The sequence below is a fragment of the Homalodisca vitripennis genome, chromosome X (genome assembly GCF_021130785.1).
Source record: "Homalodisca vitripennis isolate AUS2020 chromosome X, UT_GWSS_2.1, whole genome shotgun sequence".
Classification (NCBI taxonomy): Eukaryota; Metazoa; Arthropoda; class Insecta; order Hemiptera; family Cicadellidae; genus Homalodisca; species Homalodisca vitripennis.
Window position 1 is genome coordinate 84,578,822 of NC_060215.1, and position 20,772 is coordinate 84,599,593.

The window sequence follows — 20,772 nt, forward strand, 5'->3', positions numbered from 1 at the left end:
TATTCTTATACTCAGTAAAGGCCAAGGTTCACATTTTTTTACTGGAAAGTAATGTTTTCGTTTTTACGAAAATTTTACGAAACAACATAATTGTTGGTAAAATAAAAACTGTAAGGGGTTAAGAATTACAAATATATTTATATAATTTTATACAGCAATATAAGTCCATCATGATAAGTATTTTTCCAAAATTACTTGCACGGATTCTCTGCACTATGACTCATATGAATCATTTTTATTTTCATAAAGTGGCATTATATCTAATTTGTTAGTGTCATAGATACGTTTGATGTCCAGGAAAGAGTAACTTGTATGAAACATTCCTTTTATTCCACTTAATTCAGATCAAGTATTAAGTAAATAAAGTATACTATTTTATCAATTAGTATATCACACACTACTGAGAAGCTGAAACATTGATTCCTAAGTATTTATCAGTAAGTACGATAATCATTACAAATTTGTTTGAAAAATCAGTTGATAAAGTCATTTTCACTTTTAAAATTCATATATTTATTTTGAATTTATTTTTAATGGGTAAATCGGTGAAATGCTCAGAGCTAATTGGTTAGTTTCTCCACAATTAATTCATATTTGCTTTGCTACTTACCATTACTTGTTGCTGCATTAAATATACCTAATTAGTTTATGTTACTAACCCATGGGATACTTATAGAATTATGAAGTTTCAGTAGACTTCCAATTGAGGAAATCAAGTGAAACATTCAACTTTGTATAAATGAGATTTTCAGATTAAAAACTCAAAACGTATATTTTAAAATTTGAAATATTTTATATTGTTGATTCCACAATTTAAGGGCATAGATATAATTAGAAAGAAAAGTAAACTATAATGCTTGGATTAATGAATTATTTTGTTTTATTAATCTTCACAAGACAAATTTATCAGCATTATACCGTCTTCACAGTGTTGAACAACTCACCTTACTCCTCCCTCCCTCTGTAAACAAATAAACTTTCTCAGTCTCAAGCATAACAATTATTTGTCAACTCATTTGTCGTTTCAATAAAATATTTAACATTGTCTTATGTATATTTGCCCACAGTGTCTGGTAGTCTCTGGCCTTTTAGTAAAATTATCTGTGGCATCCTTATTAAAAATTAAATAAGTTCAATGACTTGTAAAACAACATTGGTAAAATAGGAATCCAATACCGGTTTTTCGTAGAACAAATATTTCAAAGTTTATTGTTCAGCTAAATGTAACTATTTAAAATTATATTCAAACCTATATTTACTCTATGTTAATATAACATTGAAATGAAATAAAACTCCTTGACAATTATTAAAAATTACGAACTGGAGATTTTCTTAAGAACTATAAAAACTCTGTCTAAAAGCAAAGATAATTGTTTTAAATTTAGAGCAGCAAGTGTTACAAACTGATAACTTGAATTACAGTTATATAAGAACAGTTTAATGTTATGTGTGGTATAGTACGGAGTAATCGTCTTTCTTTTGTGTTTTGCAGCGATAATTTGGACCCATCTTGCATCTGTGAAACCTGGGCAGCCATCTTGCATCTTGTGTTATGCACCACAGTAATACAGTATTAACATCTCTTCACAGCATGTAACCATTAGAATAGTTTTTTAAACCGTTGGAATGTCTCATTATATTATGGATACTTAATATATTTGTTGGAACCTGTAATCAAGATCTTAATTTGTTGTTATTTATACTATTCATCTGGATTTCCTTCAAATGGATTGGAATATTTTTGTTATTTTTATTTATAGTTTTTCTGTCCCCTCGTTGTTTCACCAACATAAAGATCTTTTACACAAGATGTGTTTCTTAATATGTGATCTGATATATTTACAATGTACGTAAACTATGATTTTTTTCATCAGACACAACGTAATAGACTAATGGTGTTAAAGATTTTAAAGTATTGTTATTACTTAAAACATGTAATTTATAAAAAAAGTTATATCAATCAACAAGAACCAATTTTTTATCTGTAAAATAGTATCTGTTTATAATAAAAAATTCAAAAAGCAATTTAAGCTTAGGTAACACTATTAAATTAATTTAATTAATTAACCAAAACCACTTAATTGTATAGTGACAGTTTGTCAATTAAAATGTTTGTGTTGTATATTGTTCTGGATATTTTATTCTAAAAAGTTCTATAAATTTAACATTATCAATTTTAAATTTTACAATTTTGGTCTAAGAAAGTTGTAATTTACGTACATTACTTAAAAATAATAAACCTAATTAAATACATAATTTACTTTAACCTTTATTGATTCCAGGTGTTCCTTAAAATAATTTATAATTTATTTATATTTTATCATAGGCAATAATTATATTTTAAAAATTTATACTATTTTTCAAATATACCCTATGTCATTGTAAGATTACATGTTTTGTTTTAATAGTTTATTTTGTTGATGACTTAATGATTGTAATTTATTTTAAGGCCATATTAACTCAATGTATAACTTCTATATAGCCCTTGTCTCCATATTAAACACAATATTGTAAGACGCTTAATTTTGCTAAAGATGGTCTTGTTAGCTGTGAGATTGCAATGTGTGACGCCTAATATTTCAGCATAGTGCCCAAAGTATATCATGTCACTATAAGGCTTATGTGTGCAAATGCTGACACTATAATTTCAGTTTTTACATCTAACCTTCTGTATTTTTATTTGTTCAGTTTTGGTTTGTATGTTTACTTTTCCACTTTATTACAGGAAAGACAGGTTTTAAAAGAAGTTACATGTAAATTGTATCAAAAACTCAGTGTTGAGATTCTATAGCCTATTTCTAACCTAACTCTGCTATATTACTTTTTTATAAAGGGAGTTATTGCCAAAGTACTTAAGCCTCAAGGGCATATTGTACACCTTAGAATTATGAAATAAAACCCTTACAGTTTACAACTTCAGCAGTCACACATTCTGAAAATAGCCAATCAGTTCTTCCTGAGGAAACTTAAAATCTTTGTCTGAAGTACCAAAGATAGCAAAATGCAAAGCTGATACAGGACAGTTGGACCAGATTTTTGGTTTGGTCTTCATGTTTCAGCTTGCACTGAGGCTGGTGTATGACTAATGACCTCATTCAGATGATGATGTTGTTGAAGTGTGATATAAACTTTGATGTGTGATCTGACGTCTGTCACGTCTGTAGAGGGCGTGGTCTGTAGACTGCTTGAGGTGGGAGGTTGTATATAGTTGAAGGTGTCTCCGTGTGGCAAGCAGATCAAGCTGGTTGGTGGCTTTAAGTGGCAGATGGTTCTAGGTTCTGGGCAGCTTCAGGTGACAAGAAGCTTGTATAGAAGGCAGCTTAAAATGGCAGATGGCTCTACATCGCAGGAGACTCAACATAACAGATGGTTTCTCTGAGTTACGGACACCTCGATATGGCAGAGCTCTTGTGACAGGCAGCTTAAGGTGGGTGGGTGGTGTGGTGAGGTTAAAGTAAATTTTTTGCGTGGTAGAAAAAAGTGGTTTTATGGCTGTAAGGCTAGCAGATGATCGTAAGTTAGTGTGAGATGATTTGTTTTAGGAGGGATCAAAGAAAAATGTAAGATAAAGAACTCGTTGGTTTAGTCAATATGCTTGTTGTTGAGGGTAGTGATGAAGTCATAGAGTCTGTGTTATGTGATATAAAGTCTTCATTTCCATGGAGGCAGCTAAAGAGACCGCCACTCAAGGAAGCCAGATGATATTCTGATGCTATGATTCAACATATACATATGGGTTAGTGTGTGTAGGTGGACCTTTGCAAGATACAGGACAGTCAAAACGCAGGTGTTCAGAAGTTTTGTCTTGCTCATTGCATAACATACAGCCCTTATGTATCCACTATCTAAGAAGGTAAATATCTGTTCGTGGAGAGAAAATGTTAAAATGGAAGGTGAATAAAGTACAAGCTTGCCTATACTTAAACCCGCAACATTCTCCAGCTTCTTTTATGTTCTCCCTTTGTTAACAGCACATTGTATTTATTTCTGATCCTCCATTTTTAATAGAACTTGTGTAGTTATCTATGCCTGTATTAATAAAATATTGTTTAAATTAAAACGTTTGTTATAAAAACCAAGATTGAAAGAAGGTAACACATACTTTTTACTAAAAATTGTAATATTTAATTTATGTAGCGAATTCTTAACTTAATATTTGTTACCCTTTGAACTATCATCTTTATAAAAATCTTAGGTTGAAATATTTTAAAGTAGGAATAATGTTTTGGGAAATAAACAAATAAATTAAATATAAATAATGCATTAATCATATCTCCTTAACTCCAAACTGCCACATACCTTTCAACATATCCGTTAAATGAAACCTAAAAGCTCAATAACTGATTTATTGCTTATAGGGATAGGCTTAAGCTCAAACATAAACCTCAAGAGATAGACCACTAACACTCAATGTACTTACAATATTTATACTGTAGTTGTACTTTGTATGAAATGGAAACATATCCTAGAATAGATTAGTTTGTGAAACTGATTACAATATTGTGTTCTGATTTTAATACATTGGATTGAGACTGCATTGGTCACCTTCATGTACAGCTATCCTACACTCTGCTAACCTAATGAATTCGTCTACCAAGTGTTTTACCTGTCTTGTATATAAGGCTTTCTACTACAGTTTTCTGAAATGCTATTCCTAATATTTGTCAAATACACTATTGCAATCACTATACATTAGGAAAAGAAAGAAATCACTTATTTGTTAAAAACAGTATAGTACACTAAAGAATTCCTTTAAAATTATCCTGTTATAAGTAATAATGAGTAGTTTATAATTAAATAAGTAATCAAATATTACAAAAAGTTATGACTTAATATGCTCTTTGTGTATGTTAAAAATCAAATTGTATTAAAATTGTACATTAAAATTAACATACAATAGCATTATAAAATAGTATAGAAAGTTTAAGAAAGACAAAGAAGTGTTAGTTAAATTATAAATTATCAATTGCAATCTCTTCCAGATTCAACAACAAATTCACAAAATTAAACATTTTCATTTATCAAGTGTCATGCAAAACTGGCTATAAGAAATTTGCAAAATTCAGTTCAATCAACACCTAGTCACTCTATATATTATTTTTTTAGTTGTTAACATGGGAATTAAGATCTAAGTTCACTAAAATTAAAATAAAAACAAGTAAAGATCACAGGAGAGAATTCAAATTGAAAAATAGATTAAACTTTACTCTTGGATCAAAGAGTTTAGATACTTGAGTTTGAAAGTTAACCACAAACTAATCAGTACAATAATGGGAGTTAAAATTGGCTTGTTTATTTTTTTGTTTAGCCATAAAAATCAAATGATTTACAACTAATAATAACTTCTAGTTTTTTTTTGTTAATTATAAAAAAAATACCAGTTTTTGGCACTTTTCAACCAAACGGCAACTTTGAAAATTCACAATTCAGAAACTTGTGATCAAGTTAAGACCAAAATTGTATACAAGATAGGTACAAGTGTAATGTTTTTCAGTGTGTCGTTTTAGAATTATAGTTATTTAAGAAAAAACATTTTATTAAATTACCATATAAACATATATTCTTGACCGGGGGTTAAAATAAAATGTTTGAAATAGTGGTTTACAAAATTACACATCCAAGATATTGACATTAAGAGTTTCATAATGTGACCAAGATCATTTTTGAGCCACCCTGTAGTATTTTTTAAAGAATCTGTAAACAACTCATGTTGTATCCTTGAACTCTAATTCCCCCTTTCTTGAGGAAATACATATAGTATTTTAAACCTATCAATACGCAATTCCACTTAAATAAATTTGTTTTAGGTTCCCCAATTTTTTAGAAATTTTTCAATATGTTTAAATTGTTGGAACTGTGGTACAGCTTATTTTATTGCTTAATTGACATTGAAGTATATTAAACACCCATTTTTTAAAATTGTAATGTCTACTGTGAAATACGTGACTTTACTTTGCATGTGCAAGATGAGAGGAACATATAAATATCATAACAGTGGATAATTATTATATCCATGATATTTTTAATTTTTAAATTAGAAAAACATGACTACATAAAATAAATTTTTAAAATTGATGAATTAATGGTACATATAAAATAACAATAAATACACTTATTTATATATAGTAAATAAAGTAGTTTGCAGAATATAACTAATGTTTGAAGTATAGTTTCAAAACGTGAAAAACACAAAACATGAATTTAATGTGTTCAGAATATTTTATTGGTTTTGTTGTATCCATGCTCTATTATTGATATATTTAGAGGAGAACATTAATCTGGGGACCTCGGCTCATGGCCTCTTGGCGGACAGCACAACACGGCTGTGCCGTGCGCGTGTGTCTGTGTGAGTCAGAAAATGAGAGAGTTATTGGTCGCTGTTTGCATCGCTACCATTTATTTTTATCATTGATTTTATCCATTATTTTTTCCCATGTTCATCTACCAAAGGATGCAGGCAGTCTATAGTTAGCTCTTTCACTAGATTTTTCCCCACAATTCTTCCTGTTTCATAATTTGGAGTAAAATAAATATAATTTCTTTGAGTAATAATCATCTCTGGATTTATCAAAGAGCTTCTTTGGTGAGAAGCCTATTTTGTTCTGCAGTCTCTTGGATACTCAGACATTCTGGTTGCAGTAATATCCATTGTACTTGGGTGGAATTGTAAATGCTTTCATATGCCCCACAAAGAGGTTTTCCTTTGGCAATAATTTTCTACAGATTTCTTTCAGTGTCCTATTTAGATAATAAACTATACATTTTAAATTGATGACTCTCCTTATTAATTGTATTATTGGGTTTGCCCAATACATGCAAGTGATTATAGTGTCAGTGAGTGTGATTAAGGCTTTGTTGAGTGGACGGATAGTTATTTTCAATTTGCAATAATGTTAAGGTCTTTCATGACTGCATTTTAACAACAGTTTGCATTACGAGTCTAGCTGTGACCACCTGTTAATGTTGTAGATGTAGTTCAAGTAAGACTATACCTTATCAAGACATTTCTATATCGGTTTTGTGGTATTGTCCACATCTATGTCCATTCCTATTTTAATGTGTTTTTGTAGTTTATTGAAAACTTGCTGTTGAGTTTAAACAGCCCAACGGATAAAATTCTACAAACCAAAATGTAAAAAAATATTTGATACCATTCAAAATGTCTTTGAATATCAAGTAACACTAATGAAGATTGTGGAAAATCATACAATTAAACACATCCTCTGTGATAAATTGTACAATATCAATACTATAATTGTCAATGTGTCTGTTCACTGTTTAATAGTTAGTTTCTAATGTTAAACCAGTTAGACATTTACAAAAGTTTGTTCAAGTGTTTATTCAATTTAAATGTTGCTCTCAAAAATAGTGACAGTAACAGCAATATTATCATAATATGATATATATCCTTGTTATAATCCATGTAATTATATCCATTTATTGCATTGGCAAAGTGTAAATCTTGATGATTTATTTTAATTTGAGTTGAGAATAAGAATTTCATACATGTATGTATGAACAGAATGTAAATTAATGATAATTCTCCAACTGCTCTATATAGAAAATCACCAGTTGATAAATCAAACAGTAAATTTTCCTGCCAATAAATCCTAGTGCTGATAATTTCTTGTCTACAATACAATAATATACTCATTCTGAATTTTGGTCAGAATTAGTTACTTAACATCTGACCAAAATTTATATTTATGTATGCAATAATTACAAAAGTGTAATTAAAACTTATTGATAAATAATATCCATTCCAATTATTTAAAGTAACAACTTTAGGTTAAAAAGTTTAAATTTTCTGAAAAATCTACCATATATTTTAATGAATAAGCTAATACACTGTCTTGCTGACATAGTGTGGACAAGTATTCGCTTCCATTAAATTTGTTTTCAGAATCTTTTATTATTGAAAATGTATTATAAATATTTCAAAGTGTGTATTTTGAAGTAGATTCTTTGATTTAGTGTTCTTTTAACAATAATATACACCAGGGTGTATAACTACTGTGCGTGTGTGTGTGGTTAAAATATTTTATAGGCTGTTAATCTCTTGTTGATATCTAGAAACTGCTTTAGTCCAATCTTTTGCCAAATAAAATATATGTGTACAACTATTTTTTGAAAAGACTTTTAGATATAAAACAAAGCAAGATTTTAAGACCTGGCACTGGCATTTGCTTGATCTGTTTTACTTTTAAATCTTTATCAATATCATCGCTTTACCGTGAAATATATAGTCTTGTATGTTAATAAATACATAAAAAAGACATACACAGTAATAACATAATCATGTACTTCCTTATAAACTTGTGTACGATTTACTGTAATATTAATGTGAATATTATCATTATGTTTATGTTCATTGTGTTTAAAGTTTAGTGTATTTAACTGTAAAATCTAATAAGCATTTAAGTTATATATCTGTAAATCTGAATACTCAGTGTATCTTGCTTAATATAATAAGTCATCGCTTCTGATAACTCATGAAATCAAGTGTATTAACATGTAAACGTTACACGAGCTACATAAATTAATCTTGTTACGTGTTTTGAATTTTAGTTTGATATTTTTTATAGTATAAGATGGCAGTTATATCTTCATTGGGTCACGTTTATAGTCTATGTTTATAATTTATTTTTCATTTTTCACAGGAAACTTATAATCATCCCATTTTATTTAAAAATTAACCTAAACAAGGAATAGTGAACAGAAAAACAGTAAGATTGATTGATTTAATGTCAACATTTGTACCATATATTGTTTGGTATAATACATCAGTCCTCAATCTTTTTGTTACCCTTGTACTCCTAGTAAATAGTCCATGTTTATTTAATTGCTAAAGTACCTATTTTGAGTTTTTCTAAATGCTTTCTTACTGCACTTATATAATTATGTTTATTATTAGTTAAATAATTATTTACTTATGTTTATTGTTAGTTAAATAATTATTTACATAAGGGTTCTAATCTAATAGTGCTCTAAAAACTATGTACTTGTTCAGCATTTAGACTCCAGTGTATACAAAGTACAGTCATACATAGTTTAAGGAACTGCTGTTATTGTAGTTTATGATGGGTTAGTATTTTATTAAAAAATCCATACAATAACAACAGTTAAATGTGAGTTAATGTGTTGGTTATTTTTAGTGCTATGAAGAAAAAGGTATAAAAACTACTCATTTAATTTAACTTCGTAATTGCTGTACTTTATAGTTGCTACTAACCACTCACCTTTCAGTAATTTGAAGCTGAATCACCTATAAAAACAGCAACTTACAAAGTTTTAGCCTAACAGTTTTCAAATAAGTTGTTAATAATGTGAGGGATGTGAAGGAATGAAATGGTGAAAACTGAATATATGTTTTACACACAAAACACACTGGCCAGCAGCCACAAAACTTACGAGAAATAGGTCCTGAATTTGCACTTTTTATTGTTTCATCAGTGAAGTGTTGTTACCTGAGTTATTGCAAGCACAGGTGACATAACAGTTTGCATAAACAGAAGACACATTTTATGACTTATTTTGATCTGTTTGCATAGAGTTTGTAATATTGACTGACATGTAATGAGAGTGTTGGAATATTATACTGATCAAATCAAAATTATATTTTTGCAGCAGTGAAAGAGTTAAAAATCTATTTAATCTACAGATCTAAAGGGTGTGCAAAATTAGGTTTATATATATATATATATATATATATATATCTTTAAAAATGTTATTAGTTTGACATAATTTAAAAGTTCCACTGTTATATACAGGGATTAAGCTGCGATCGCATTTGTTGCTAAAAGAGCCAAGAAAATGTGATGCTGTTGAGGAAGCTCTTAAAATTGCGATGAAAACGAGAAAGAACTAACCGTGAAAAGTATATATAGCACAAACTAACTAATAGAGCTAAAGGTACAGGAGTTACATAAAACTTAAGCTTGTTTATATCTGCGTCTAAATGGTTAAAGCAAATTGTTTACAAACAATAACCAAGTTTTGTGTCTGTAAGAACCGGTTTTAGTGCTTAACTACTAAACTGCAAATTTTGAATGTTAAATGAATAATTATTAAACTTGCCATTGGGGGCCCAAAGCTCATATAAAGCTGAAGGGAAATGGTATAATATATTAAAACAATATTTAATTTATAACAATTTCCTCTTGCATTAAATATTGGTTATTGGATTCTAAAGTATTATAGAACTTCAGACTAAAAAGTACTTACTTAGCATTTTTGCTAAGTAAATTTTCATCTCAGCTTAAACCGTGGTTATATAATGTATTAACCAACCGTGCTATGGGGTGGGGGAGGGAGAGGGGCAGTGAGTCAGTTGTAAAATTGTTGGTGTAAACTTTCAGTTTTTAATTCAGAAATTTGAAATTAAAAACCTTTATGTAACCATGTTTAATTTTTGCATTCAGAAGAATTTTGAGTAATTGCAACAAACCGGATCTTGTTTGTATTAGTTATTTTACATAATCATTAATAAAGTCTACTTAAATGAGTTGTAATGACACAGTCTGAAAAAAATATACAGGTAAATTACAGTTTAGTTACGGTGCAGTGCCTGCAGAACTGATTTAGACTGTGATCATAACAGTATCGTATTATGGTTGAAACTCCTAATAATTTTGTAAATAACTTAAGTTTCAGAGGCCTTTCTCTTGTTTTTAGGAATTAAAAAAATATGCAAAAAAGTTATTGCTACCAACGAGTTACTTTGTTTTCTAAACATTTATATTCAATCACAAACAAAGATTAAAATCACTTTATTTTATAAGTATATAGGTAAACATCTTTAAATACAGTGACTTTGTTTTTAGTTGTGTTTTAATATACATATTGAGGTTAGGAAGTGTTATTTATCTGAAGACTTTTCTATAAGTTTATGTAAAATCCTTATAAAGATGGCTTTTGGTTTGATGAAACTTAAGATATTTTCAACATTAGGATTTATGACTTATCATACATCCTATTTCGTTCCACATTTAGGCAGTGGGGCTGATTTTACATATTAGATTCACAGTTCTTTTGTATTAATAGCTTCCGTGAGTAGTGTATAAATAATAGTACATTTGTTTCATCTTTTAATGTCCAATTCAATGAATCACATTGGATGTTTTAACACTTCAATCCCTGTAATAATTGTGGAATAAATCTTAAACAATGTACACATTTTTTTAAATTTATGTTGTGTTTTCAGTAAATGTAGTTTGTACTAGTAAAAACTTATCGTTGTCTGACTGCCAATGAAATACCTGTACTTGTATATAAAAATGGTATGAAAAGAATCATGAAAGTAGCTATCCAGTATGACTTTCATTGAGTTGCATATTAGTAGCTGAAATAAACCAGTTTATTTACTGTCTCTGGTTGGTATGGTTTGGATTATCTGCTGTTATCACTAACTTATCTCTTGGTCTGTTATCAGTTTGGTTTTTGGAATTGCTCACTATAAACTTAGCAATAAAAATGTCTAGTATCAGTTTCAAGCTAACCAGCCATATGTTGAGCTTAGTGTGTTAACAAGTTGTATGATTGGCTATGTAGGGTAATGGTTTCTGCCTCTGCAATATCTTTTGTTTTACACAGAGTGGCTTTTGTTTTTTAAATTATTTATTAGCACGTTGAAAAAGAAAATATTTGATTAAAATTAAGTGCAAGTTTAAGTAAGGATCTCTGAATGTTATTAAAACATATGTTATAAGGTCCAATATCATAAAATGTAATATTAATCAGAGTACTAGATATGTCTATTTCTGAGAAGTGAAAAGAATCATCTAGATTATGTGTCAAATCAAATCAATAATGTGGGTATTGAAAGCATACAAATGAGCTATTGAAGTAGCGGCAATCTCGTGAACTGTTTAGAGAAGAGACAGGATAGCCTAAGGTGATATTACATTGCGTAACTTTAGTCGAGGATAAAGGGCTATGAATGGACCCAACCACCTTACATGTCAGAGTGTCTGCATGTTGCCATATATAGCTTTCCTTGATACGCACAAGTTTCATGTTGAGCTATTTATTTAAGAAATAATTTATCTTCTTTTATAAAGAGCTGGTATATACAACCAACATTTTTTAGGGTGTGTGAGTTATCATGTTTTCATTCAAAAACATTTCCAGAAAATTGGTAGAAATGGTTTACAAAGTTAAACAAGAGAGAATGAATGAATGCGTTATTGAATAAATAGTTAATTACAACTAATTTTTATTTTCTTTCTCAAACTTCCTTAATTCCCCTATGAGAAATAAAATGATTTTTTTGTAGAATGTGATAATCATAATTGAAGGGAAAATAGCTATCGGCCCTCAAATAAATCTGTATAACTTTTTAAAACTATTTCAAGCTACAATCTTAATCCTAAAATCTAGGGAAGGTGTCAGTTAATTTCAAGCCATAAAATAATTATATTGTTATGGTCTTAGCATTTTCTTTTATCTCAGTAGAATTTTAAATTAGTTGTGTTGGCAATCTTGTAAATTCAATATTTAATTTGTATCAAAATAATTTTAATTTTTGCTGTAAATATATATTTTGAAGGCATAGGTAGGGAAATAGATTAAAATCTTCTTTCTGGGTAAGTTTGACATGTTTATTCAACTTTGTGCAAATTGAAATTTTACTGATATTAACATAATCAATGTTATTTAAATCTCACACTAAGCCATTAATATATCAAATCAGGGTCGATAAAAACCTTTAATCAATAGACATATGGTACTCTGTATAAATCAAATACAAAATACAATATATATCCAAAATTTAGAAAGATTATTTTGAATTTTAACCATTATATAATACTACATTGTATTTTTATTAAAAAATATTGGGGGTGTTCAACATAGTTTTTGAGGGTAATTATAAATTGTATTGAGTTGCAATAAATAGTATGATTCCTTATTAAAATCTTTTGTTAGTTTAAAATGGTATATGTTATATCAAAAGGTACTAAAGACATGATGCAAACAAAATATTTTAAATTTAAATTGCTGTTTGTGTTGAAATATTAAGTTTTAAGTTATTTCTTTAATAACACATTTTCAACCATTTTGGTACTAAGTATGTTGTTATTAATAAAAAAGTCCTGGGACGGTTTATTGATTTTTCAAAAGTTTAACATAAAACTGTCCATTTTTTGACAACAGAATAGAATCTCTCAAAGACTTTTATGTGTTCTATATCATCTTGATTAAGGATGAACACATTTCCAAACCTTTAAAAATGTCTAAAAATAATTATTGTCAATTTAATAAGCATAATGTGCTTAGGTTTCATATAAATACATATTTCAAGTTTTAAATCACAGCACAAGGAAAATAAAGCATTGATTGGAATCCAACCAAACCTACAATTTCTTCTTTATATGACAACATTCATTTTTTACAAACTTTCCATAATGGGATTGTATGAAACTTGAAAACAAATTCTTAAAAACCTGTATTTGTAACATATGTTTTTTAGCTTAATTATCCTAAATTTATGTTTTGTCAGTTTTTGAATACACTTTATGAATAAAAGAATATTGCCAATTTATTTAGTATCCAACAGGAAAATAATTTTAGAGTTTAAAATTTGTAGCAGAGTTATACCAAATTTCCTTTTTTTTATTATTGAAATTTTATCATTGCAATAAAATAATTTTATATCAATCTTATTATTATAATTCTTAAATCATATGCTATATAACCTATATTTATACGCTTGTTGTGGGGTGTCCCTCTGAGGAGGTGAGAGTTACCAATGATGCAAATTGTGGTTACTTATCACGAACACTAATATTTAACATTTTCTTTTTAGAAGTTAAACCATTAAAAAATTATTAATCCATCCCAGAAATTTCTTTTCACCCTCTATATGAACCCAAAGTGGATACTTAAATTATGTGGAATCGAATTGCAGCTGTATTGAATAAAGCTATCTACTGTGTTGATGTTTTTAGTACTTACGTATTTTAAAAGTATCACTTATACTCAAAGAATATTAATTTAGAATTGTAATTTAATTGGACACAATTTTAGTATATCATAATTTATCAGGGAATATTTAAAACTACAAGTTAGTTTTGTTTTTACGTATATATAATGGTGTTCTTGATAGTTTATTTAGTATTAGTTAAACAATACTTAACATGTAAAATATAATGTTTTAAGTATTACAAATTATGAAGCAATGCATACAAAGCAAGTCAGTTAAGTGCTAATATTAGTAAAAAAGTGTTGATTTTATATGTAAGTTTGTTATTTAGCTAGATCAAAGCATTTTTTACTGTTTACTCAATAGGAACATGATTCTGTTTTCGTTCATATCTTTGCTATTTAGCTTCTATTATTTAATTATATTTGAACTCAAAAAATGTAGATTTACATCAGAGATGTGTTACTATTGATATTATAAATTGTTCTATTGTTTTGTATAATTAAAAGTACATAATGACATTAGTGTATTGTGTAATTTCTCCTTTTCTGTATATACGATTACTAGTGTATAGCGCTTGAATTGTTTTATAAAAAATAATTTGTTGTATTCCAAGATATAACTATATTGATTTTTATGTGTTATTATGATATGTTAAAATTTGCTATTCATCACTGTTGTATAGGTAAAATAATTTTTGTATAAATGTAGGCCTAAAATATATTAATATTATAATTATTTGTAGTTTGAGTTATTCCCTGATAATGCCCAATAAAATAGTGTAGTATAACACTAAACTGTATCAATCTACCAATCTACATAACTTCAACTTATCAGCTGAATCTATATTCACGTAATAAGTAATATATTAATAGTAGTCTATATTAAGGTAATACATATTTATTTTCTTATCCCACTTATTAATAGTAATTTGAAAATTAGGTCAGTGTATAACTCAAGTTATCTAACCAGAGATGTATGGTAACCTACAAAGGTTAGGTTATATACATCGTTGAAACCTAACTAACACTGAAACTTAAGAAGGCTCTTTTGAATCAAAATAGACATATTTACCATATAAAATTCTAACTACTGTCATTAAGAAAATTATGTGTACAAAGTTTTTGTATTTATATTTTCCTACTGATTAGTTTTCCAAAATGACTTATTACATAAAATTTATAAAAAGAGCCTTATTTTTAATACTTTCTGGTTGATAGTTAAATTTAAAGACAGGTTTTGCAAGAATGTTCCTCATTAATGTCTTTTTTGACACTTTTACTCAGTAATGTTAAGGCCTTAAACAACATTACCCCAAAGTTTCATAATTTTGTTTTGTGAAGTATAGGACATTGCCTACTCAATCAACTTCGCCATCGTGCACAATAAAACCCACATTGGGAAGATGCACATATCAGGCTGTAATACACACAACACAAGTAAAACATTACAGAGGGTAGGAACATTTTTTGGGAATATGTACACTTTTAATGTGTTGTACAGTAGGAGGCACGTAGTTTTGCGCCCAACTAGAGTAGGCCAAAGTTGTACAGTCAGGCATACAAATATCGGTCTGTGTATAACCACCAGTGAGAAATGAAACGAAAAAAGTCTTTATTAGAGGCAAAGTTATGACTATAAAGTCCTCTCTACCACTTAACCTCAACCAGTGAGCAGGGAAGCTAAGCATGTAGTAGAAGGTAGGGTGGTAGTTCCTAGGCTATGTTTGCAGAAATGCATGCAGTTCTCCCCCACGCCATACCTCACTACCACCCTCACTGGCCAAGTTTACGGGCACAGCCTTCTACTATATTGGTTTATCAAAGAAACACTTCTTTTTCTTGTAATCAGATACATTTAAACCATACCAATTAATTATAGGTTCATTTTAATATTACCTGTTTTGTGGGAAGGTAAAACCATATCTCTCTACTCGCATGTTTAATTGTACCTATGCTTGCTGTTCTTTTGACCTCATGTCTCGGAGTTAAGTATCCCAAGGTTGCCTCCATTACCACTGTATGACAAGAAGTTTTGGCTCCATTAGTGAATCCTGAAAGAAGCATTGGCTGCCATTAAATCTTGTTAACTGTTCTACACTCCCCTGCAGCATAAGAGTTGTCTTGATTATGGTTGGATATATCTAATGAATCAGTTGGGTGCAGACCCAGTTACAACCAAACAGCCGAATGATGGGACAAACAAATATTCTTTTGTCAAATTTATCCAGTTCCAAAACGTATATGTTCCAGTTCCAAATTGAGTGTTCCGTCCAATTCCATATTCTTCTCAGTTTATAAATGATCATATTAATGTGTTAGTATTTTATATAAAGAATATTTTTAACTTCACACTTAATGGAAAATTTATTGTTTACATTATAAAATAGAACTGTAAGTTGTCAAAAAAAAATATTTTACAGACTGAATACGTGTACCAACGCAATTTTAATATAAGCCACATAAAACAAATTAGTCTATGGAAAAATATAAACTAACAGTACCTACGAGTATATACTTTTCCTAGTTACTTGATCTAAATATATTTAAAGTCGAAATAAGAGTAATTAATTTTTACAGAATTTATGATTACATGGGTTGAAAAATTGCTGAGTTATAATTAGGTATAATATTTAACCATTTTACTGCCAACATCCAATTCTTGGATGTTGATAAAATACATATAAATGGCCTGTGTCCATAAAATATTGTGTACCAGGTAAAACTAAAAAAATCTCCAAAGAAGTAAAAAAACTTGTATGTGTTATTTTTAAGTTATATTGCAGAACATTTTAATACTTTTTTAATACTAATTTTATTTAGAACAAGAGACCAAATTTTAACTGTCTGTGATGATAAGTAACGGAGATATGAATATTAATATCCAGGTTCAGACTGCAAAATGTCTGAAACTGGACTAGCAATTTAAGTTGTGTCTGGAGGGCTGGCAGCGAAAGGGTCAACATTTTGAAACTTCAGATGTGTGTTCAGTAACAGAACAGAGATTAATCAACAACTGGCTCACATGAATGAATTACACATCCATTAAACATATAAAATTATTATTTCCACCATTCCATTCTTTCAATACGTTATAAGATATTTTTCATCATGTAATGCATCTATATGACTGCAGAAACAATATTTGTATGAATCAGTTGACAACCAACAACAGAATTAATAGTTATTATCATCTGATCAATCCTGCATCTGTTACAAGCTCTGAGAGTCTGTGCCGTATTTGTTAAGTTTTGTCTATATGAGCAATCAATATTAGCTATTGTCTACAATTTCTCCTAGGTACTTAAATATCAGATAATTTGAAGTTCCGTTTCAAAAGCAAGAAAATGATGACCTTTGCAGAATAAGAAATTACCCCATATGTTAACAAAGGCGGAAAGGTCATGAATGAATTTACATAATCAAATCAAATCTTTATTCACATATACATTGAGTACAGCGATTGTGTCATTTGAATTACAATTGTTAAGTTCGAATTAGGTAAAAAGTATGTACAGTAAGAGTTACAGAATTCGTCATTATTCATCTTCATTGCTGAGTTCTCCAATCCAAAAACTCCTGGACTGTGTATATTGTTCGTTCCAGCAGCCAGTCCATGAGTCTTCTCTTCAGATTCTTCTCAGGGATTCTCTTCATTTCTTCTGGCAGACAGTTGTAGAAGGCAGCTCCTCGATAAGATGGTTTCTTCTCGAATAGACAGAGATGATGAGTGTCAAGTGCGAAGTTGTGCCTATGCCTTGTGTTGTATGTGTGGTGGTCTCCTAATCTGGCTCGGCCTATTTTTACTGCATGCATTACTGTTTCAAGAATATAGAGTGCAGTAACTGTCAAGATCCTGAGCTCCTTGAAGGCTTCTCTACATGTCTCTTGCGGTCTTAGTCCTTTCAGTGTTCTTATGGCTCTTTTCTGAATTACCAATACTCTTTGGAGGTTTGAAGCGCTTGTCCCACCCCAGGCCACTAAACCATATCTTAGGTGGGTTTCAAATAAAGAGTAGTAGGCTATGATGGCTGTTCTGTTATCACTGACCTGCTTTAGCCTTCGTATAGCATAGAGACCCATGTTCAGTTTTTTACAAAGTTGGGTCACATGAGGTGTCCATGAGAGATTGTTGTCAAGGACTATGCCTAGATATTTATTTGAGTTTAGTGTTGTTAATTCTGGAAGGCCTTGGTAGTCATTGGGAAGTGATGTGTATATCAGTTGATAGGTTTTACTTTCATTCAGGACCAGATCATTTTGAAGGCAGTACTGTTTTGCCATGCTGTATGCCACATAGGAGTTTATTTCAAGCTCTTGTCGATTTTTGGTGGCAACAAGTAGTGCTGTGTCATCAGCAAACATCACTGTCTCACAAAACTCTGAAAGGTAACTTGGAAAATCATTGGTGAGAAGTATATAAAGTACAGGGCCAAGGACAGATCCTTGTGGCACTCCTCTTTTCATTGGGAGGGTTTCAGATTTTACTGTGAGAAGGGTGTTGTTATCCTTGTAGCTGAGCTCAACCAATTGTTTGCTATCGCTAAGATAACTTGTGAACCAGCTGGCTTCTTTTCCAATTATCCCAAGTGCCTTGAGCTTTCCAATTAACAGGTTGTGGTCCAGGCAGTCGAATGCCTTGCTGAAATCGAGCATGACACTTGTTGCAACACATCCCTGGTCTAGTTTATCAATAATGTACTCAATTAGTTGTACTACTGCAGTTGTTGTTGATCTGTTCTTGATAAATCCATGTTGTCTAGAGGTCAGGAGGTTGTGTTGCTGCAGATGTGCTATAAGTCTGTTCAATATTACTCGCTCTAGGATCTTAGAAAAATTTGATATCAGAGATATTGGTCGATAGTTAACAGCGTCATTGATTTGGCCACTTTTGTACTTGGGATAGACTTTAGCCACTTTTAGACTGTTAGGGAAAATTCCTTCGTCCAGTGATTTGTTTATAAGAGTTGTCAGTGGGGTTAAAAGTTCACTTTTACAATGTTTAATTAGCTTTGAAGAAATTTCGTCCTCTCCAGCAGATGTTTTAGCTTTCATGGAGTCAATAATTGTTCCTATTTCTTCTTCAGTAGTGTTGTGGTGCTGCAAGTTAGTAACAAAGTGAGCCTGAATAACATTTGCTGGTGTAGGATTTTGATTCAGTGTTCTATTTTTGTCAAGTGTCTTCTCTGCTATTCTGGAAAAAAATTGATTTAAAGCATTGGCAATGCTATTGGGAGAATCGTGTAATTCACCTTCAACAATGAAACTTGCTGGAATTATGGTTGTGGTGTTTTGTTTTCTTTCAGAGTTGATTACCCTCCAGACAGCTTTTGATTTATTGTCAGCCTGCTCTATGAATTCCGCATTTTGCTTCTTCTTAAGTTCTTTTAGCTTAAGATCATACATCTTCTTCCTAGTTGCTGTTTCCCTTTTATCATTTACATCTCCAGTAAGTATTTCTATGTTCAAGGCTTCCAAATATGATTTTCGTAGTGTCTCACTTTCAGTATCCCATACTCTTTTTGCGTGATTGGTTTTTAATTTAAAAGTTTTATGTGGGCAAGATATGTCCATCGCGTATTTCATAACGCTGTTAAAGGCTGAAAAAGCTGTTTCTGTGTCTGTTTTTTGAGTAATTTGTGACCAGTCTTGGGAGGCTAGGATTTTCCTCACTTCCTCTATTGTATTGTGGTTGATTAGTCTTTTTTTGGATTTTGCTGTATTGTCATTTTGTAAGTCTGTCTTGATGTAGCAGATTTGTGCTGTGTGGTCAGATAGTCCTGAGCTGATTACTTCATATGATAGGTGGTCCTCGTTCAGATTTGTACAGATACAATCAATAGATGTCTGGCTATGATGTGTAATTCGTGTGGGAGGCAGTTCTAGTCTTTTTATGTTGTATCCTTCTAGGGCATCTGTCAAGGTTTGGTTGTCATTATTGTTCGTCAAGTTGTCCACATTAATATCACCCATAATGACTATTGGATTGTTTATACAGTGTATTTTGTCCAGTTCAGCTGATAATGCATCCAGTGAGTTTTTCTAGCCTGCTGTGTGGTGATCTGTAGATTCCCATTAAGTAAAAGTTGGATTTTCTAAATGTTATCTTTAGTAAAATGGCTTCACACGATAGCTCAGATGATATGTCAGAGATGGATACTATGCTGATTGTATTTTTTAGTTTAAAGCTAACAAATACAGCAACTCCTCCCTTCCTGTGGTGAGTTCTGGAGAAGCCTCCGATGAATTCGTATTCAGGTATCCTGGTGTTCTTCAAGTGATCACTATTAGCCCATGTTCTGTTAGAATTATTATGTGTGGATTGAACTTGTGGAGGAAGTGTGTCAGTCTTTCTATTTATTTTGTTTTTTAGGCCATCTATATTTTGGTGAGCTATTGAGATTTGATCCTGGGTTTTTTGTTTCATTCCATTATATTCTCTTGTCGTGTTCCTTCCTCTAAAAAAGTGTTCTCTGTGCAAGTTGTTGGACTGTTGTCTGTGGAAGCAGTGTGATTTGCAGGGAGCACGATACTGTCGGGCAAACTGTCGTCAAAAATAGTTGTGTGCAGAGATATTTGGTTTATCTGTGATGGATCATCTGTAGTCCCAGCATAACCGTAGTGTGTCCTCATATGCTTCTTGAAGAAAGCAATATTTTTTAGAAAGAAGTCCTCATAACTTTCCTCACTTCTCTTTAACTTTGCATTTAGAGGTGGAGAGTTTCTCAAGCTCATTTTTGAACTTAACTTGGCTGGTTTTTCGAGCCTCTGGGCATTTGATTTTTCAGCAGCTTTTGCCACTTTAAGGGAGACACTAAAAACAATTGCCCTTTTGCTTCTAACTACCTGGGG

At 30.5% G+C, this 20,772-nt stretch overlaps 1 protein-coding gene across 10 annotated transcripts in view; it reads left to right on the plus strand.

Moving 5' to 3' along the window:
• The window catches only part of LOC124369289 (phosphatidylinositol 4-phosphate 5-kinase type-1 alpha-like), a 157,865-nt gene that overhangs the window by 125,536 nt on the left and 11,557 nt on the right, over positions 1–20,772 (plus strand). For 9 of the 10 annotated variants that reach the window (XM_046827211.1, XM_046827213.1, XM_046827216.1 and 6 more), the window contains one exon: positions 1,493–14,659. The exons of the other annotated variant lie outside the window; for it this stretch is intronic. In XM_046827211.1, coding sequence (XP_046683167.1) covers positions 1,493–1,498 — 6 coding nt within the window. In that variant the 3' untranslated portion in view covers positions 1,499–14,659. Of the gene's footprint in view, positions 1–1,492; positions 14,660–20,772 lie in introns of those variants that run through there. 10 annotated transcript variants of the gene reach the window in all.